General features: G+C 38.8%; 1 protein-coding gene across 1 annotated transcript in view; it reads right to left on the bottom strand.

Moving 5' to 3' along the window:
- SHISA6 (shisa family member 6) overlaps positions 1-20,330 on the bottom strand; it is a 335,906-nt gene that overhangs the window by 7,969 nt on the left and 307,607 nt on the right. Inside the window, exon 4 of the mRNA XM_032208530.1 lies at positions 14,577-14,639. Within this exon, the coding sequence (XP_032064421.1) occupies positions 14,577-14,639 (63 nt within the window). The remainder of the gene's footprint in view (positions 1-14,576; positions 14,640-20,330) is intronic.

Raw genomic sequence — 20,330 nt, 5'->3', positions numbered from 1 at the left:
TAAAAACAACAGTAGTTAAAATGGTGAAACCACAAGGATATCGAGGGGGTGCTCACCATTGCATCTAATGTACCTCGGTCATATTCCCAGATAAGAAATGACAACCAAAGTGAAAAAGCATGGCTCTTTAAGACGCTAAGTGGCTAGAAATCAAGGAGGATATGATGCATAAATGTGTATTCCTAAGGCTACTGGAAGCCCTCCCCATCTGTGAATATCTGAGGACTGAGATAGCCAACTTAATTGGCAGAAGAAGTGTTAAATAGGTCTGGATCTCTACTGAATTGTGTCGAAGCCATTCCATAATCACTTCATCATTACATCTGCAATTCGCATACACAGATTTTAACAGCCAGAAAAATTGTTGGCCCTCAAACAAGCATATTCTTGAGATGCCAAATTATTGTGTTCTTGGACTCTGCTTTATGAATCACAATAATGGATGTTCTGTTTCCATGCATAGACATTTATGGACAATACAATCACACCATTAAGGTTTAAAAGTCAGTAGTAAGGCATTTTATCTCAAGGAGTATATTGTCACACAGTATAATAGACATGGACACCACCCATATGGCCAATTATCTGTTTGCAATTCATCCTATCAAGAATTGGAAATCATGTTGGTCCTTTGTCAATTATTTTTTACGCAGCTAGACAAGGTGAAAAAATACCCATGGACAGAAATGCATATAGTTGGACTCTGCACGTAGCATTGGGAATATTTCTTTGGCTTTGGTTCAGTCTTTTGGTTGAGCATAACAAGTCCCTTGTATAGATGTCCTGGCCAAAGGAAACAATCAGACTGAATGACAGATGAGACATTCCCTTATAACTGCAAATTAATATACAATTCTTTATGATTACTGGGAGGATATTTCTTCTGTAATTAAACATCTAATGGAAGATTTAAATTGCTTTCCTATAATTCGTATACAATTACACTGGGATGTAATATTGAGCTCACTGTTATCTCATGTGGGTCTTTACATACTGCGGCACATAATTTACACTGTGATGGTTGGGTGTCTGTCTGATAGTAAGATGGAGACAAAAGAACTGCCTAAGCAACTAGACAATTTGTTAAAAATGGAAAATTATTTTACTGCACATAACTGCATATGTATGCATTCAAATGTGAACCCTGCTTAAATTCAAGAAGACCCATTTTTTTAATGACACATAAAAGATAATTGATTTCATTCTTCCTGCTCCTAATTTGTACTTGGCTATCTGAAGTGGAGCCTAAATAAAGTTGCTACCTACTGCTAACATGACAAAGTCTCTTGTGTTTGGTTGACAAGTCCTGCTTTCATTTACTGCTACCGTTTATTAATTGTGGTACTGCCTGTTTTGTTTTCCTGCTGTGTCCCAATGTTCAGTTTTGCCTCCCAAATACTTCAAACCACATCTAATAAACTGGTACAAGTCCTCCCATTTACCAGGCAACAGGAAGCATAGATTCAACGTAACACTGTAAACAGAAATTTTATCAGTGCAGAAGGCTACATCTTCAAGAAGGGCTCCAGAAAGAAATAACATTGCCAGTGATCAGCATTGGAATTATTAATAATCTAAAAGCAGTACATGTAAGTCAATACTGTAGTTTAAAACTGGATAAAAGCGGTGGAGAGAGAATCCTGCTAAAATTGTAGATTCAAATCAGAGGTGGTATTCAGCAGGTTCTGACCAGTTCTGAAGAACCAGTAGCGGAAAATTTGAGTAGTTCGGAGAACTGGTAAATACCACCTCTGACTGGCTCCACCCCCATCTAGTCTCTTCATCCTGAGTCCCAGTTGATCAGGAGGAAATGGGGATTTCGCAGTATCCTTCCCCTGGAGTGGGGAGGGAATGGAGATTTTACAGTATCCTTCCCCTGTCACGCCCACCAAGCCATGCTCACAGAACCGGTAGTAAAAAAAATTGAATCCCACCACTGATTCCAATTATGAAATGAGAGAAGTTGAGACAGCCCTCAGATTGATCACAACAAAGGAACATTGCCACTTGATCAGGAGAGCATCAAGGCATGATATTTTTCACCATGAACAATTTATTGCAGACAGGGAGGGAGGAAAGGAGGGCTGTATCTACTAGTGTCAGACTCAGATCCTTAGCAGCTCCACTTGGAGTCCTTAATCACCAGGGCTGGGATGGAAAAATCCTAAGATTCAGAAGACCCAAAGCAGTTACAGTAGACAGGGCTGGGCCAGCAGATCTGCCTCAGTGGGCATCTTCCTAGATTCAAATCAACCTCTGCAAGAGTAATAATAATTCTGTCCCCAATATCATACTTTCCAGTGTCATCAGCAGGCATATTCTTGATCAAACAGTGAGCTATTGAGCAATGCATATATGCGAGTCCAAACTTGTCCCAGAGAAACTTAATGCACAGTAACAGAAATGTGCAAGTATATTTCTATTTGCAGACGTGTGATTAAAGAGGCCTGCTGAAACAGGATTCACGTGTGCTCCTTGCAACAGGCAAAAGCTACCTTAGAAGCAAAGCTGAAGATTGCTAAGGCACTGGGGAGTGTGACATTAAATGACATCTTTTCTTTACAGACCCCCGACTAGAAAATCATGCCGTTAACACAAAGTATGCAGAATTAAGCACCCCACATTTATTAAAAGAGTCTTGATGATGAAATTGGAAAGGTTTTTCCACTATCTGACTTGCTATGCTGTTAACTGGGAATGAAAATGAAGCGAGGCTGCAAATAAAAAGTCACCTTGAAACCGAATTGCCCAGTATTTAGCAGCACCAGAGAACAATTTGAAATGGCTCAAGGAGTTACCTCATACATAATATAGTTGGGAATCAAGGTCAATGTCTTGATAGGTTTTTTTTTCCAGAAGGGACAATGCCTGCATTTGTCAGGGTTGCAAGTAACACCCCCAATGAAAAAAGACTGAGGCTAGAGTTTCCTCAAAGTTCCATTTTGTTAAAGATGTCATATTGGCACATCAGGAAAAACCAAAAAGTTTCCAGGTTTTCCCCACCCCAAAAAAAGTTTAAGTCCCTGCCCAGCACCCACATGTCCATCACATGGTCCAATCAGGCACCATCCAAAACTGGAGATGCCTCCCAGTCACCTTATGACCTTGACTTTCTGAGAAATAATGTTATTTTGATTATATATCACCCACACTGTATATAATCCTCCCTCCCATTTTCCCACAGTAGAAAATGTGGCAGGCCTGAAGGCCCAGTGCAGTGTTTCTCAACCTTGGCAACTTGAAGATGTCCGGCATTCGCTGGCTGGGGAATTCTGGGAGTTGAAGTCCGGACATCTTCAAGTTGCCAAGGTTGAGAAACACTGGCCCAGTGTAAAAGATGGCTTACAGGTCTGACAGTAACATAATGGTAGGCGTCTAGTCTCAACAAACTTACTCAATTTATTTTAATGTACATGTAATATCCTGCTTCCTCCTCTTCTTTCTTACACACCAATCTCCCTCTTATGCACACAAACGGATGCCAGAATTATAATTGACATAGTCTCACTTGTACAGGTAGACCTCGACTTACAACAGTTCATTTAATGACCGTTTGAAGTTAGTACATCACCAAAAAAAAGACTTATGACTGTTTTTCATACTTATAACCGTTGTCCCCTGGACTACTGTAACGCTCTCTACATGGGGCTGCCCTTGAAGAGCATCCAGAAGCTTCAACTGGTCCAGAATGCGGCATCACGTGTTGTCATGGGGGCACCCAGGTACTCCCATGTTACACCCCTTTTAGGCGGCCTGCACTGGTTGCCGGTTGTCTTCTGGGTGCGATTCAAGGTACTAATTATGACCTTTAAAGCGCTCCATGGCTTAGGTGCAGGGTACCTGCGAGACCACCTACTGCAGAGGTGGGTTCCTACCAGTTCGCACCTATTCGGTAGAACCGGTTCGTCAAATCTACTGAACCGGTTAGAAGAGGTTCCACCAGTGGACCCAGAAAGCAGGCCACTCCTACAGAAGAGGTTCCAACATTTTTTGAAACCCACTACTGGTCCTTGAATATGATTATTCTACACTATCATGCTCATATTTATAAAATTCAGTGCCTCTGTGAAAGGTAAGGATGACTACTGCGTTTGTGGTGCAATCAGAACATTGCGTGTGTTGAAGTTGTTTTAACGCAAACCAAAGATGCCTTTTAAAAAACAAGTTTACATCACACGCAGCATGCCAGTGCTGCGTGTGAGGTAATTTAAGGTGGTTCTGACAAGTGTCATTGGCATCTTCATATCCGGTCAAATGGGTGGCAAGCCACTCCCACAAAGGAGGCCACACCCACAGAGTAGGTTCGAACAATTTTTGAAACCCACCACTGACCTACTGCCACCGGTAGCCTCCCATCGTCCAGTGCAATCCCACAGAGTTGGCCTCCTCAGGGTGCCATCGGCCAGACAGTGTCGGCTAGTGACCCCCCAGGGGGAGAGCCTTCTCTGTGGGAGCGCCTTCCCTCTGGAATGAGCTGCCCCCGGAGCTTCGTATAATCCCCGACCTCCGGTCCTTCCAACGCGCCCTAAAAAGTTGGCTTTTCCAGCAAGCCAGCCTGGCCTGAACAAAACAAAACAAAGTATTGATTACTTTTAATTTTAATTGGAATTCTTTTTTTAAAAAAAATGTCATTGTCAATTTTAATTAGGTTTGGGATATCCTATTTAATTTCTTTTTAACTTTTGTATTATGTGCTTCTTTTAATGTTGTACACCACCCTGAGTCCTTGGGAGAAGGGCGGCATATAAATCGAATAAACTTAAACCTAAACCTTGTCGAGTTCCCATGGTCATATGATTAAAATTTGGATGCTTGATAAGCGGTTCATATTTATGGCAGTTGCAGTGTCCTGGGATGATGTGATCACTCAATGGGGAAGTTAGATTCACTTAACAACCACTTAACTAACTTAACCGTTGCAGTGATTAATTTAAAACTGTGGCAAGAAAGGTTGTAAAAGGGGCAAAATTCACTTCACAACATCAATTTGGGGCTCAATTTAAGTCAAGGATTACTTGTATTACTTTAGCATGCAGTGTAAGGAAATGCAACACTTCTACTCTAATTTGTAAAAAAAAAATTAAGGTTACATAACTTGGTCCAATGTACAAGAATTAATGCAATACAAGAAAAAGAGAAACTCTTATCAAAACATTACTGGATTGGACATTGACTATTTGAAAAGAAGGAACAGGGGAATTTTTAAAAATAGAAATGGAGATATAAAAGGAAATATTTAAATTGGGCATAATAGATATAGTTTGCAATACTCTAAGCTATTTTTGATAACATTGAGTTGCTATTTCTGGTGATGTTTAGTAGGTTTTTAAAATTGGGACTTGGTGATTGTGGTTATTTTTGTAATTTTTTTTTACTAGGATTGGATCTTGACTATTTGAAGAGAGGAAATGGGAATTTGTTTAAATAAAAGTGGAGATATAAATATAAAATGAAGGATTCCAATTGGGTATAATAGAGGCAGTTTGTAATGCTTATGTTGTTATCTCTGATAATCCTTACTGGACTTTTGCTGAATAATCTGGAGAAATAGAGATGGGTTTATAGAGAATGGGATGAAGTATGGAATGAAGAAGTGTTGAGGTGTATTTTAAGATGTTAATGTTGTTATATTTGCTGAGGACGAAGGGGGAAATTTCTTTTTCTATCATTTTCTTTTCTTTTTTCTTTCCACACTTCTTAGATTTCTTAATTTTTAATGTATTTCCACAGTACATTGTTCTTTTGTATAATATAATGTTCAGTAAAATCATTGGAAAAACAATGAATTGTGAATCAAAAGATGAATTGCTATATCTGCTCTATCATTTCAAACACGGCCTTCCCTTGAGGAGAATGTTGCCTTAGTGCAAGTGGAAATATTGTCCTAAATAAAGCCATTTCTTCTTTTGTCTGTCATGGGAGCACTTATTTAGATAGGAAATTCAATATGGCAGATAGGGGCATAATTAACCAAAAGAAAGTACCTTTTTTTTGCTCATGAAATAACTTTTATCCTCATGCAAATTGACAGTTTAATTGCTTAATCAATAGATTAATCGAATACAGCATACAGAACGCATTTGATTCTTCCTACTTTAAAAATAAATAAACAGCCGGAATCATAACGCATAACAATTAAATTTGGAGCATTGACGGATTCAAGAAAATTATATTATATTATTAATCTTTGTGGCTCTTCTAGCAATTGAAGCAACAACTGAACCAACACTAGAACTAGGAAAATACCTGTGATTTTTAGAAAGAGCAATAGCATTCTACTGATGAATTATTTTTGAATTTCCAGATGGTCTCTGCCATCTTTGCCTCTTTGACCATGAATTGCATGCAGCTGACAATTGTGAGCTACACTGAGCAATGTCAGAAAAATTTTCTGGAAATGAAACCATATTGAGCTGTAACTTACTGCTTGTAGACAGATTGTTGTAGGAAATGCAGGTCTTGCTAACAAGTTCCAGAGACAATGGATGTTTGTGTTCAGACAGTGAGACCTACCTAATATTTAATTATTCAGTTAAACATTTTTAGACTGCCAAGGGTCTGAAGTAGTTTTCAAATTGTACCACAAAAGCAATGATGAAGAACAATTAAAACCCCTCAAGTAAAAAAGTGCACGTTCTTTCCTTCTCCAAAACTGATGTTACTGATCACACTTGTCATTCAGTTGTCTTGCTGTTCTTAAATTGTGCACCTATGGCTGAAATCACAGAATAGCCCTTGCAACGGAAAAAGATGCAGATGCTTTATGACAGCACTTTCCCCTTTGAAGCTAAAGCATTCCATAGGTTTAGTCCTTATTCCTGTAGGATTAGCTGTTTCAAGGTAATTTTCTCAGCCTGCATACAGATTAGCTCAGGATAGAGACTCTCCTGGATTCTTCTATAGGAATATTTTCCTTTCTGCTGTGGCACTGAGGCTATTGTCAGCATTCACCTCTCTCAGCCTTTCTTTTTATTCTTGAATGTTCCAAGATGGCCTTTCTTTTCCCCAGCTACTCCTTCCTTCAGTTACCACTTATTCTGTCGGTTACAAACCCGGGGTTGTCTTGAGGAGATGGGCAAGATCAGGAAAGGGCTGTCAGGACAGATACCCTGAGTGAACTGTCAGGAATGGCAAGACAGGAAAACAGGAGGACCAGGAATAGATGTAAAGTCATCTATTAAGCAGAGTGGAACATACACAGTGAAACGTATACTGCGAAACGTATAGGAAATGTATGGGAATTGGGAAGGAATATATTCTCTCTTCTGGGTCTGGCCATCTCAAACCCATGTCAATTTATTTAACTCTTTTATTTATACTTTGTTCAGGAATTTGGTTCTCTTCAATGTTTTGCCAGCTCTTGCCTACTGTTCTGGCATCTGTTTGTCACAGCCCTTCCAAAATCTGGCTCCCTTTATGCTGCCTTCAGATAAACACAGATATATGCAGATTCAAGCTCAAGAGATTTATGGATAACATTCTGGTCCTCCAACAGGTCATTATCAAACTATGACAAAATAGACCATAAATCAGAGAGACAGCAACAGAGAGACAGAGAGAGAGAGAGAGAGAGAGAGACAGAGAGACAGAGAGAGAAACAGAGAGAGACAGAGAGACAGAGAGAGAAACAGAGAGAGGGAGAGAGATTAAAAAGTCATGAGCAGAATGTGTATTTAGTAGCTTGGGTTTTTCATCGTATTTTCAGACATTAATGAAATGGAAACTACTTTTGAGTGATGAGGGGAGAAAATGGCCTGATTTGCATTGTAATGTAAACTGAGTTGTTTTCCAAATAACAGATGGAAACACAATTATCCTTTGATATTTGCATTTCTCTGAATTTTGTGATAGCATTTTATGATCAAAACGTATAACAAAGTTTATATATTATGAAAATTCTAGGGAAAATTATATATACTCGAAGGCCAGGTGTGATCTGAGATAGTGACTCAATTAAGGTCATCCTGAAATTAGTTCTTGTTCCATTTCAGCCTGTGATGTTGGAATGCAGATAACAGTATTTTGATAGTGGATATATGAATAGGTAGAATAGGACATGTGGGAGATAATTTTATTTCTATCAGGAGATGATCTGCAGTGATATTAAGTGTTTGGCAGCATTTTTAAGTGAGTATCCAATTCAAAGTAACCAACCCATGAGGTTTAAAGCATTTGAATGTTACATTTGCAGATAAAATTTAACATTTGGAACATGAAGAGGAAATTAAGAATATTTCATATGTTTTTTGAACTCTGTTTCTAAGTAATATATTTCAAAACAATGCATGAAACTGGAAATTGAATTTCAAACTAAGTTGAATTTGGGAAGGTATAAACTGGATTTATTTCTTGGGTCACAATGAAGTTCAGACCACATGCAAGCCATCAGGCTTAGCAACCGGTCACACTAAATTTGACGAGCATCCAGTTCTTCTTTTTCTGGGTAATAAACTGCAAAACTGTGTTTCGATTTACTTATTGGTCCTTAATTTTGCAGCACAATAGCTGTAAAAAGAACCTGTTTGTTACCTTTTTTTTTCTGCACTCTGATCACGAAAACTAAAGAAGCTTGCTAAAGGAAGCTAAAGTTTTTTTAAGGCACTTCTCCAATTTACTTTGCATTCAGCATAAATATTTGGCTTTGCTGCTAGACCTATTTCTTATTTTGTTGACAATGACACATTGACAAAAAGGCAACAATTGGGTTGCTTTATTGTGAAAATGACCTAGTTGGTTCAAGTCTTCTTAAAAAAAAAAGTAAAGCAATGTATTAGAATACTGCATTTAGTTTTGATCGCCACAATATAAAAATGATGTGGAGACTCTAGAAAGAGTGCAGAGAAGGGCAACAAAGATGATTAGGGGACTGGAGGCTAAAACATTTAAAGAACAGTTGCTGGAATTGGGTATGTCTAGTTTAATGAAAAGAAGGACTAGGGGTAACATGATAGCAGTGTTCCAATATCTCATGGATTGCCACAAAGAAGAGGGAGTCAAGCTATTCTCAAAAGCACCTGAGAGCAGGACAAGAAGCTATGGGTGGAAACTAATCAAGGAGAGAAGCAACCTAGAACTAAGGAGAAATTTCCTGATAATTAGAACAATTAATCAGTGGAACAACTGGCCTCCAGCAGTTGTAAAAACTCTAATACTGGAAGTTTTAAAGAAGAGATTGGACAGCCATTTGTCTGAAATGGTATAGGTTTTCCTGTCTAAGCAGCGGGTTGGACTAGAAGACTTCCAACGTCCCTTTCAACTCTGTTATTATATTATATTATTGTAGAAGCACCACTTAAAATACTGAATGGTTTCAAGAGCAACAATTAATGAAGTTTGTTGTGATAACTAAATACCAGTCTAAATAATCCCTTCATAATGTATGGATCTATATACTTATTTATGCAGCTATGCACCCTTGCATATATAGACTTAAAAACGTTTCACTGTACAGATAGTCCTTGACTTACAACAGTTTGTTCAGTGACCATTTGAAGTTACAACGCCACTGAAAAAAGTGACTTATGACCGATTTTCACACTTATGACCATTGCAGCCTCCCCATGGTCACGTAATATTTATGATAGTTGCAGTATCTTGCTGGGAGGGTGATGAGTTATCCTCTTTTGCGACCTTCTGTCAAGCAAAGCCAGATTCAATGAACAACCGTTTTACCAATTGAACAACTGCAATGATTCGCTTAACAACTGTGGCAAGAAAGGTTGTAAAATGGGGCAAAACTTAACAAATGTCTCACTTAGCAACAGAAATTTGGGGATGAATTGTGGTCCTAAGTCGGGGACTAACTGTATGTAGAAATAATGAATCGGACAAAGTACCGTTATGTGTTACAAGATGGCAAAAGAGATTGAAACAAGTACCCACTGGGTCTTTTATTGGTGTTGTGGCCCACCAGTGGCCAGCAGGGCTGGCAGTAGATGAGGAGGCTGGGGAGGAACATGGGCCAGTCCTGGAGTCTGGGGAAGGCTGTGATAAGGGCTCTGCATCGGAGGCAGAGATGGGGCTGCCTGACAGTTACCAGCTGCTTTCAGAGTCAGACATCAGTGAGGCAGAAGAACACATGCAGCCTGTTCCCAGTGTGTGCATGTGCAGAGTGGCCAGATGAAGGGAACAGCTAAAGAGCAGGAGTCGACTTGGGCATAAGGCCACAGGTGGACGATGAATGGTCCCTCCCATAGGACATAAAAGAGGAGCGAAAGGGGAGTGGAGTTTGCAGGAGACAATTAATTCGCTTAATTGCCCCGTGACTCCTTGCCAAGTTTTGCAGATATTGGCTTGTCAGCTCTCCAAGCCAGACAAGATCTGTGACTGGAAATCCTCCCTTGAAAGACTTTGCTGGATGTGAATGAACAGAATTCACAGCAAATTAATAAAAGGTTTTTTTGTCGGGACCAGGAGTTTGCTTCATGTTCTTGGAAAGCCTCGGTCAGAACAATTGGAGACACACAGACAAGAGCAGTTCTCCTGGTGTAAAGAAGTCAATGAAAGGGAGGAACACATTAAGGAAGGAAAAAAAGTATGTGCAAAGAAAAGCGATTATTGCTGCATACTACAGCCGAGAATTGCTTTGAGTGGGAAAGAAGACAAAATAGCTGTCAATAAGAGAGATTATGGAGGGGCGACTCTGTATGTGCATGTGGGAGTTGTCTGCCTCAATCTCTGAATCATCCTTCTGTATCTGTAGAAGCAGCCCTGGCTATATAAAAAGCTGGAGAGCAAAGGACCAAAGTAGGTGTTTTGTTCAGAACCTGCTGCGACAGAGTAAGTGATAAAAGCAACTGAGGAAAAGCAACTCCTTTTGATTGTGTAGGAAACCCCAGGAGCAAGAAAGCAAAAAAGGTTAAAAACATTCATGGGAAAATGGAACTATTAGATTTGGATGATGGGATTCAATAAATTTCTCTGGAAGCCTCATTGCCCACAGAGGAGGAAAATGTAAGGACCTGGCTCAATGATAACATCCAGCAGTCCCAATGACCCTGTTCAGTGGTGAGGGTGGGAGGCTAATTTCAGCAACATTTTTGGGAGGGGCAGTTATAGAATCTGTCAGAGTTTGTTGCAGAAAAACCAAATCCAGAAAGCACACACAGATAACCGATTCAGCTGGATTCATTCTTCCTTATATCCATAATAACAGATGAATAAATGTACAATACCAATAGTAGATTCTTTCAACGTGGTAGAAATTACAAGCAGAACACAAGAAGGAGAGAACAGTTTCATCTCAGAGTTCAGAGCAGACAAGCCCAGACTAGTTTAGCTTCTGCACAAACTCAGTTGCCTAAGCACGCCCAGACTTCTTCCTTAAGTTTCTGTTTCCAAAAAACCTCATTGGCTGAGTTTGTTATCATGCTTATTCATTGGCTGACCTTGTTATCATGTCTCTACCAGTCATGAATATTCTAACAGAGTCATAGAATGTAAGGACCGGAAAGGACCTTAGAGACCACCTAGTCCCAAACCTCTGTCCAGTTTAGGAATCCACTACAGGTAGTCCTCGAGTTGCAATGGTTCATTTAGTGATCTTCCAAAGTTATAACAGCACTGAGAAGAGTGACGTATGGCCATTTTTCACACTTACAACTATTGCAGCATCCCCATGGTCATCTGATCAAAATTCAGATGCTTGGGAACTCATATTTATGACAGTTGCATTGTCCACATGTTATGTGATTCCCTTTTGAAACCTTCTGAGAAGCAAAGTCAACGGGGAAGCCAGATTCACTTAACAACCCTGTTACTAAACGACTTCAGTATTTCACTTAACAACTGTGGCAAGGAAAGTTGTAAAATGGGGCAAAACCCATTTAATAAATATTTTGCTTAACAACAGAAATTTTGGGCTCAAGTGTGGTGGTAGGCCGAGGACTACCTGTGCTATAATATCCTCAACATGCGTCCATCCATACTCAGTTTATAACCCTCCAGAAAAGAAGAGTTCAGGACCTCTCAAGGCAGTCTCTTCCAATACAAGAACATTTCTTTAACATTTCTCCTGATCAAAATCTGTTTCTTGAAATGTAAACCATGTTTTCTATTCTGTCACCTGAAATAAAACAGAAGAATTTCTTCCCCGTCTCCTACATGACGACCCTTTGAATACTTGAAGTCAATATCATACATCTTCCTGCAGGCTTTTCTTCTCCAGGCTAAACATACCAAAAGCCTGTATCTCTACCTCTTACTTTTTCCCCAGGACCCTTATTGTCATAGTCGCTCTTTCTGGATCAGCTCCAGTTTGTTTGACATTTGTCAATGTCCTTTCTATGCTAGGATGATGCCTACAATATTCTAAGTGCAGTCTGACTGATGCAGAAGAGCGAAAAACAGTTTTTTCCTCATCTTGACATTATAATTATGTTAGAGTTGCTTTTATTTTTTTGTGAGGTTTTTTTGGCAGCTGCATCACCTTCCTGGCACACATTCAACTTCACCAATACACCCAGATCCTTTTTGCATTGCTGCCAACTATGCTTCCTCCATCTTTATATGGTATCTTTTCCCACCTAAATACAGGTCTTTGACTGGTCGCTGTTAAACATTATCTTGCTGGTTACTGCCGATTGTTCCAGCTTCTCAAAATTCTCCTCTGTCCTATAAGGTGATTGTTATCTCTCAAGTGTTGGCGCTAGGATGTTATCTGGGCTCATTTTGTGATGTTAAATATATGTGGTTACACCCCAAATATGTGTTGTTACAGCCAGATTAGACTATTGGTTAAGGACCCAGATTAAAAAGAAGGACATTATGAGTTCTAATCCCACTTTAGGAATGAAAGTTGCCAATCACTCTCTCTCAGTCCAGGTCAACTAACTGGATTATTGTTTTTGTGAGGAAAACAGGAGGAGGAGGGAACATAGCGTAGATATGTTTATACCTTGAGTTATTGATAAAAATAACAAAGGTGGGAAAAATCATTAAAAGTGTATAATTTGAGAGGTTTTTTTGTTATCTGTTGCTATTGATATTTGTTTTATAGTTATGTGCCACCCAGACTCATATTGCAAGTTATTTTTAATAAGTTAAAAAGAAACCTTCTCTTTATCTTTGTGTATTCTGCACAGCTGAATACTTTATTTTCTAACTTTTTAACATAGTCATTTATAAGTAAGTTGAACAGGGTCTAGAATGCAGCCCTGTGGTTTGTCATTCAATGCTTCCTTCAAGCTTTATTTATTAAATTAATTTATTTATATCCTGCCTTTATTTTATTTTTTTACAAATAACTCAAGCTGGCAAACATAAGTATCTAACACACCTTCCTTCTTCTATTTTCCCAACAACAACAACAACTTTGTGAAATGGGTTGAGAGTGATTGGCTCAAGGTCACCCAGCTGGAACCATTGCTGTATACTTGTTGGTTATGATTGGTTTGCCCTCTTCTCTATAGAAACTCTTGGGAGATTTTGCTGTATGCCTCACTGAAGTTAAGCAACTCTACAAGCATTACATTATTATGGCTAACTAAACTGGTCCGTCTGTCAAAAAAAAAGGTGAGTGGGTCGGATTGACATGATTTTTTCCTGATAAACCCATGCTTGCTCCTACAAGCAAGACATCTTTCCTAAATGCTTGTAGACTGATTTTATGAGTTTTGCCCAATAGTAGTGTTAAAGTTGATTTGTCTACAGTTACTTAGTTTTTCTTGTTATTCTTTTAAAATATTGGTACATCATTAGGCCTTCTTCCATCTTCTCGCATTACATTCATCTTTGATGACACCCCAAAGGTCATAGAAATGGGTTTTGCGATGACATCTGCAAGTTTCTGTAAAACTCTTAGCTTTAATTGGTCTGGTGGATCCTGAAGAATTAAACTCATCCATATAGCCAGGTATTCCCTAACTATCTCTCTAATTACTTTGTGTTGCTATTCTTACCTTTTGTCAATTGGTTAGCTTAGTTCTATTACAAGTTGTGCACTTCTTATGCAATAAATCAACCAACTGATCAGTCATACTTATCCCTTGAAAGTGAAGAACTAATTCTGGAGCTCAAACCCATCCATATTAAGCATCACAAAAGGAAAACATTTCTAAATTTCAGTCATGGTTCTGAAAATGCAGTATAGATTGTATCAGAATTCACTGAGGAAGGAGATGAATCTAGCTAGTCTGACACTGTACATTTCTCTAGCCTCAGTACCCATAGTAGCTATATTGAAGGATGAATTTGCTATGATTGCATTTAGTAAGTGCCATCAGCATAATATTAAGATGCAGAAATGATTAAACACTGTTCTATCTAAGCAAATCACTGCAACTGTCTTAATAAACCAAGGCAGATAGTGATGGCAGCTGAGAAGCAGGAAAGGAATGTGATTCTAGATATAGTTTTGTTTCTTGGATATGAGTAACTAGGTCGTATTTATTTTCTCATTGTTAACAATGTGACTTGTCATGCAATACCATCAATAGAATAAATATTTCTTTTACAAGAATTGTTTCATAAACTATTCTATTGACATTGGTTTAACAATTCACCAGCAAATGATAACTGGCAGAAAGGGAGAAGTTACAGCATTGGTAACTTTGATCATCTTTTGCTTATTGTCTTACCATGTGACGGTGTCTGGTTTGCAGTACTTAATAGCAGGTGGTTATAATTTTGCTCTTGGTCATCTGAAATTCAATAAAAAGAAAATGCCTTTTAAGGAGCAGCTTATGGAGGCTCAACAGAGCTGCAGGTAATAATTATATCTCACATTATTCATGGGAAATTTCTGCATGATTAAGGAGAAGAAAATGCTTAACAAAGGGGAAGTGTCTTTCATGTTGGGCTCTCAAAATCTCAATTGCTAGAGAAACATATTAATGAATAACAACACCCGTTGTGCTGAGACTACAAATTGGATATTCAACAAAGGAAGAACCATATTCAGAGGCAATTGTGACACACATTTTTGGCACTGAGAATATATGCTAGTGTGTTTTAAGGCTTTTAAAACTCAGCTTACATTGCACACCTTAGGAGAGAGAAATAGGGTTATGCTCTTCAGACTGCCTATTCTGTAAGTAGCAATAGCAATAGGACTTATATACCACTCCACAGGCCTCTCTAAGAGGTTTAGAGAGTTAGCATATTGCCCTCAACAATTTGGGCCCTCATTTTACTGACCTCAGAAGGATGGAAGGCTGAGTCAACCTTGACCCTGGTGAGATTTGAACTGCCAAATTGCAGTCAGCCAGCAGTCAGCAGAAGTAGGCTGCAGTACTGCACTCTAACCACTGTGCCACCATGGCTCCCCAAGGACTGATAGTGCAAGTACCATCCCCAAGGACAGATCTCCAAAGAGTGAAATAGCAGGGAGCACAAAGGAGCCCAGCTGTATTTCCCTTTAGATATGTCTGTTCAATACATGGATATTGGGTCAAGGCCAGCAGCAAAAGCATGTTCCTGCAAAAACAGGTTAGTAGGATGGCTGAGTTATCTGACTGTTTTTCAGGATAAAGTTCGAGTGATAGCAGAGGCTTAATATGTGGATCCAGCTTTTTCTACAAGGTGCTACCTCCTGGTCGGACATAGCCAATCTTGCCAACTCTCTTGAAAATCCAGCAAGAGTTGAACACAGAGCAACCCTTTTTGGAATAAATTGAATCTCATTCCCTAACAGACTTTCTAGTGACCAATAGCAAATTCATCCTACTGGGATTCAATCTTACCTTTATTTCCATGTGGTTAAATCTAGATAGCATTTAAGAGTATTAGCTCTTTTTTAGACTCAACAAAGGATAGTAAAGATGAATGGGTTAGCTGCATATCAGTGGTGCAACTTATTAAGATGACCTCTTCCAGCCATTTTATGTATTAAAAACAGAGAAGAAGGATAGACTCTTTTGATCAATGGCAATGATGCTGAACCTCAATTCACCAACATTACCTTCTGAACCTGATCTGAAGGCTGAAGCACATATCAATATAGTCATTGAAGGGCTCCTGAATATCTATAGGAAGAATTAAGCATCTTGCCTTTGGAACTACCACAAATGGATGGGAGGAAAGCAGCTATGCAGCAAACAATTTCATTATTTTCATAAATCTATTTCCTACTTGATTGGTACACAGAGGTCTACCATATCTGATACTGCAGGCAATAGTCATTGTAAAGAGTAGTCATTGGTAGCCATTATTGTTCATGAATCTGTGGAATAATCTCACATAAAGCTGTCCACATTGGTGCCCCTCAATACATCTTGTAATAGCAAATGGCACAACTTACACAATGGGCTATGTGAAGATCTCTTACCTGTTATCTCCCAACATTGGGTTAAGCAAGAATAGAATGGGGCAACTGGAACATATTTTCCCATCATTTTATGAACGTTTATCAAAATCTTTTCTTAAGTTGCCTTTCTCTCTAAATCAATATCTCCCGGTGTTTTAATTTATTTGTTTAAACATTTATAAGCCATTGCCTACAGTATCTGTCTCAAGGCAATGTACAAAATACAGCAATTTATCTTTGAAGGTGAAATGTTTCCACCTCTTACTCATATTTGCCCCTTTATTGCTTCTTTGCCCCAGGTCAGAATGAGTGGTTTTGCATTTAACCACCCTAAATTATTTAGCAAGACCAGAAATTGTAATCATGAGTGATGAAGTGGTTCTGTGCATACACAAAGCAACCAGGACCAAAGTAATATTACAAGGGAGACTTGGGTGATTCTCCCATTCAATTTTTTTCCCCTTCCAGAAACCAAATCTGGATCCAGGCCATGGATCTTGGAGGAGAGGAGAATTCTTATGTTCTCTCTCATACACTGCAGTTTTGTCCTCCAAAGTTATTTTTTAAGGAAAAGAAAGTTGATCTCTTATGAGCCATTTGTTGGATTCTAAATTCCAACCCTGTTTAGCTTAATGCTGCATTGGGAAGCTGTAGTTTCTATTAAGCTAATCGGTAGGTATTTGGTTCTATTCAGCACTTCCCATTCAAAGGGCCATCCAAGCAGCTGCTTTCCTCCAGTCCCCGAGATGGCACAAAGTACCATATGTCAGCATAAATTTGTCCTGTCTACATACAGTAGGTGGTCTGCATGCTGCCTCATTAATGAGCCAGTGAGTTGTATTATTCCAACAGTTTACTATGGGGAAAGTTACTGCAGCAATTAGTGGATTTTCCTGCTGGTGGGAAAAACACCCACCATTTCCCCTAATTTGTATGTGTACAAGCTGGATGATGGAGGAAGTGAGTTTTGACAGTGATTGGTATAGTAGGTTTTTTTCTACCTTTTACTACCTCATCTGTTGGGTAAGTTTACTATTTTAGTGGGAAGTCTCTACCACCCTGCTGATCTCCTGCAGCTACTGAAATACGGCAGTGTGGTGATGTAATTATGTTCATATAAATCTTAGGAAGAGATAAAACATGGGAATGGCCAGGTCATCATCATCACTATAGTTAATTGTGATAACTCAGGAGAAGGATTAAGCTAATAATGCAGACAAGCAGTTCACAAGCAGTTCGCTGGTTGTGAGCACGCGTGCATATGCATTCTTACTGTATTATCAGCTCTGTCACCACCTAAGCATCAGTCCGTATAACAAAAGCAAAACGTGTATCAAGAGAAGAATTACTTCCATATCCATTTGTCCATTCTATCATTCCATGAAAAAAAAAAACAATAACACAAACCCAAAGCTAGCCAACCTCAGCTATGGACTAGGGCTAAGAAAAAGCATGGGTACATGATATTAAGCAACAGTTAGTTAAAGATTCACAAGTTGGAGACTGGGGGGGGGGGGGTAAGTGGCAAATAGATGCTTTGGGGAGAACAGAGGTGTGACTGTAGCTCTTTAAAATAGCTGCCTCTTTCCCTAATATCACATCCTGAAGTACACTGACAAGTTCTGCTTAAACATGGCTAATCATATGGACAAATCATTGCCACTGATGTTCAAAATCTCATGGTCTATATTAAATGTACCAATTGCTTGGTCCTAAACCGAGTAATACAGGGGAGATCAATGTGGGTAAGCCAGATACTTTAGCTCCTCTCACATGTTCTCTTGAGATAGAACTTGACTATATATATATCTTACATGTAGTCCCAAAGGGGCTTTTTTCAAGAGGCAACTGGACTTTCTGTTTTTTCTTTGAAGGTCTAAGCTGAAGAACCTTCTTGGATGAGAAGTGAAACATTTTCAAAGAAAAACCAGAAAGTCCATTTGCTTCCTGAAAAAGCACCTTTGGGACAACCATGACCTGGATGACTGAGAATCTCCATAGATATCTTACATGTAGTTCACCAACAAAAGATAAAGAAGATATATTTAACAATATTCAGCACAAAAACATTACGGTAAGCTAATATGCAGGCAAAGTTTTCTACTTTTTCTATTACAGTGCCTCTAGTTAGTGGTTATGGAAGACATAGATTCAAATTATCTTATAATCAAAAGTTTCTTGTTTGCTTTAGTGTCAATGAGATCTGAAGCACATACATTGTTTTGGTTTGCAGCAATTTACTTTCTCAAGCTGTGAGTGCAAGGAAAGTGTGAAAAATAAAAGAAAACATTAGAAATAAAGAGTAAGTGAGGTCATGTGAATAACAAAAGAAGGATAGGATGTGGTATGAATGATTTGTCCTTCCATTTCTGATGAAACAGGAGACTGGAGCTAACATCCACTGTGATGACCTTGTTTAAAAGTTTCTGCATCACCCACTACCCACCCTTTTGCAGTACAGTCTGAAAAGGAATTGCTTGAATCACACATGCTGTTGGCTTGAACAGATTAATTGGCTCTCAGAATAGTTAGATTTAACTCTCCTCCATGGGAAGTACTATGACCCTGCAGAAGGTGCAGCCAAATCAAAACACATTGTCTAAGGCTGCCCATGTCAGAATTACACATTTTGGAACTGCAAAATCAATGGATGATGAGATTGTGAATAAAGTTTGGCAAGGAGGGGATGGGAAATCACAGATGTATAGTTCTTAGATAAAAGGCCAGTTTTTATTGTTCAAGCACAACCATAAGATATATTAGACTAGCTTGTATTAATATAGTCAGACATTTTGTATATGGCAGTTAGAGGCAGGAATACTTTAGAAAGTTAGATCAATTTTTACATTAACAGAAGGCAAAAAAGAGTTTGGTGAGTGGGCAACATACAAGTTCAATAATAAGTTTAAAAAAAACGCTCTACCTTCCAACTGAAGTCTGGAACATGCAGGCCAAAAACATTACAACAATTGGGTTCAAGAAAGAGATCTTGGGGTAATAGTTGATATCAGGATGAAAACAGCATAATATTAAGTAATATCAGAGCTACCATTTTATATTTTATGAAAAATATCACTCTCAGACCAAGAAATTTTCCCCAACTAATTCTGTTTGTCATAAAACTAAGCCATGCCACTACCTGACGTTCCAGGGATACCTTATCTTCAAGTTTAAGCGCCTTCCTTCCCTCCAGCAGAACACAATAACAAGAATGTCTACAGTACCAATCAAGGGCATTACAAAATCAGGAATATTATTTTTTCTATTTTCCTAAGTTTTTCCTAAGACGTGATGGCTCAGTGGCTAAAGAGGCTGAGGTTGTTGATTAGAAAGGTCAGCAGTAGGGCAGTTCGAATCCCAGCGCCGTGTAATGGAGTGAGCTCCCGTTATTTGCCCCAGCTTCTGCCAACCTAGCAGTTTGAAAGCATGTTAAAATGCAAATAGAAAAATAGTTACCACCTTTGGTGGGAAGGTAGCAGTGTTTCGTGTGCCTTTGGCGTTTAGTCATGCTGGCCACCTGACCACGGAGACGTCTTTGGATAGTGGCTTTGAAACGGAGATGAGCATTGCCCCCTAGAGTCAGGAACGATTAGCACATATGTCTGAGGGGAACCTTACCTTACCTTAGATGTCAAACATAACATTTTACAGGAGTCACAAGGGCAATAATGTCAACCTATAACCTAAAAGATAATATAGATTTTATATTATCATCCTCTTGGTCTTCTTATTCTTATTGAATATCAAGAAGATGTTATGAAAAAATATGTCCTTTTTTGTTTCTCTGTATATCTCATTAAAATAAAATAACATTGATTTTAAAAAACGCACTTCTTTTTTATCTTTTGCAACTTCCCTTTTAAACAAAACTCCCCAGGATATATGCCACACAGCATATTCCGCTGTCTTGCCACCCACTAGAGTACTTTGATGGGCTAATTCCAAGAGCGCTGATAGCAATAAAGCAGTTAAAAATGGTAGCCAATCCTCCTGCACCTTCTTGAATTTAATCATATAATTTTGCTAATAGAAGCTTGCTGCTTGGAGCCAGCCAGAGAAAACAGCAGCTAATGTGCAACCACATAGA

This window comes from Thamnophis elegans, chromosome 2 (genome assembly GCF_009769535.1).
Source record: "Thamnophis elegans isolate rThaEle1 chromosome 2, rThaEle1.pri, whole genome shotgun sequence".
In the NCBI taxonomy this organism is placed as follows: domain Eukaryota; kingdom Metazoa; phylum Chordata; class Lepidosauria; order Squamata; family Colubridae; genus Thamnophis; species Thamnophis elegans.
This window is presented reverse-complemented; position numbering and strand designations above follow the sequence as displayed.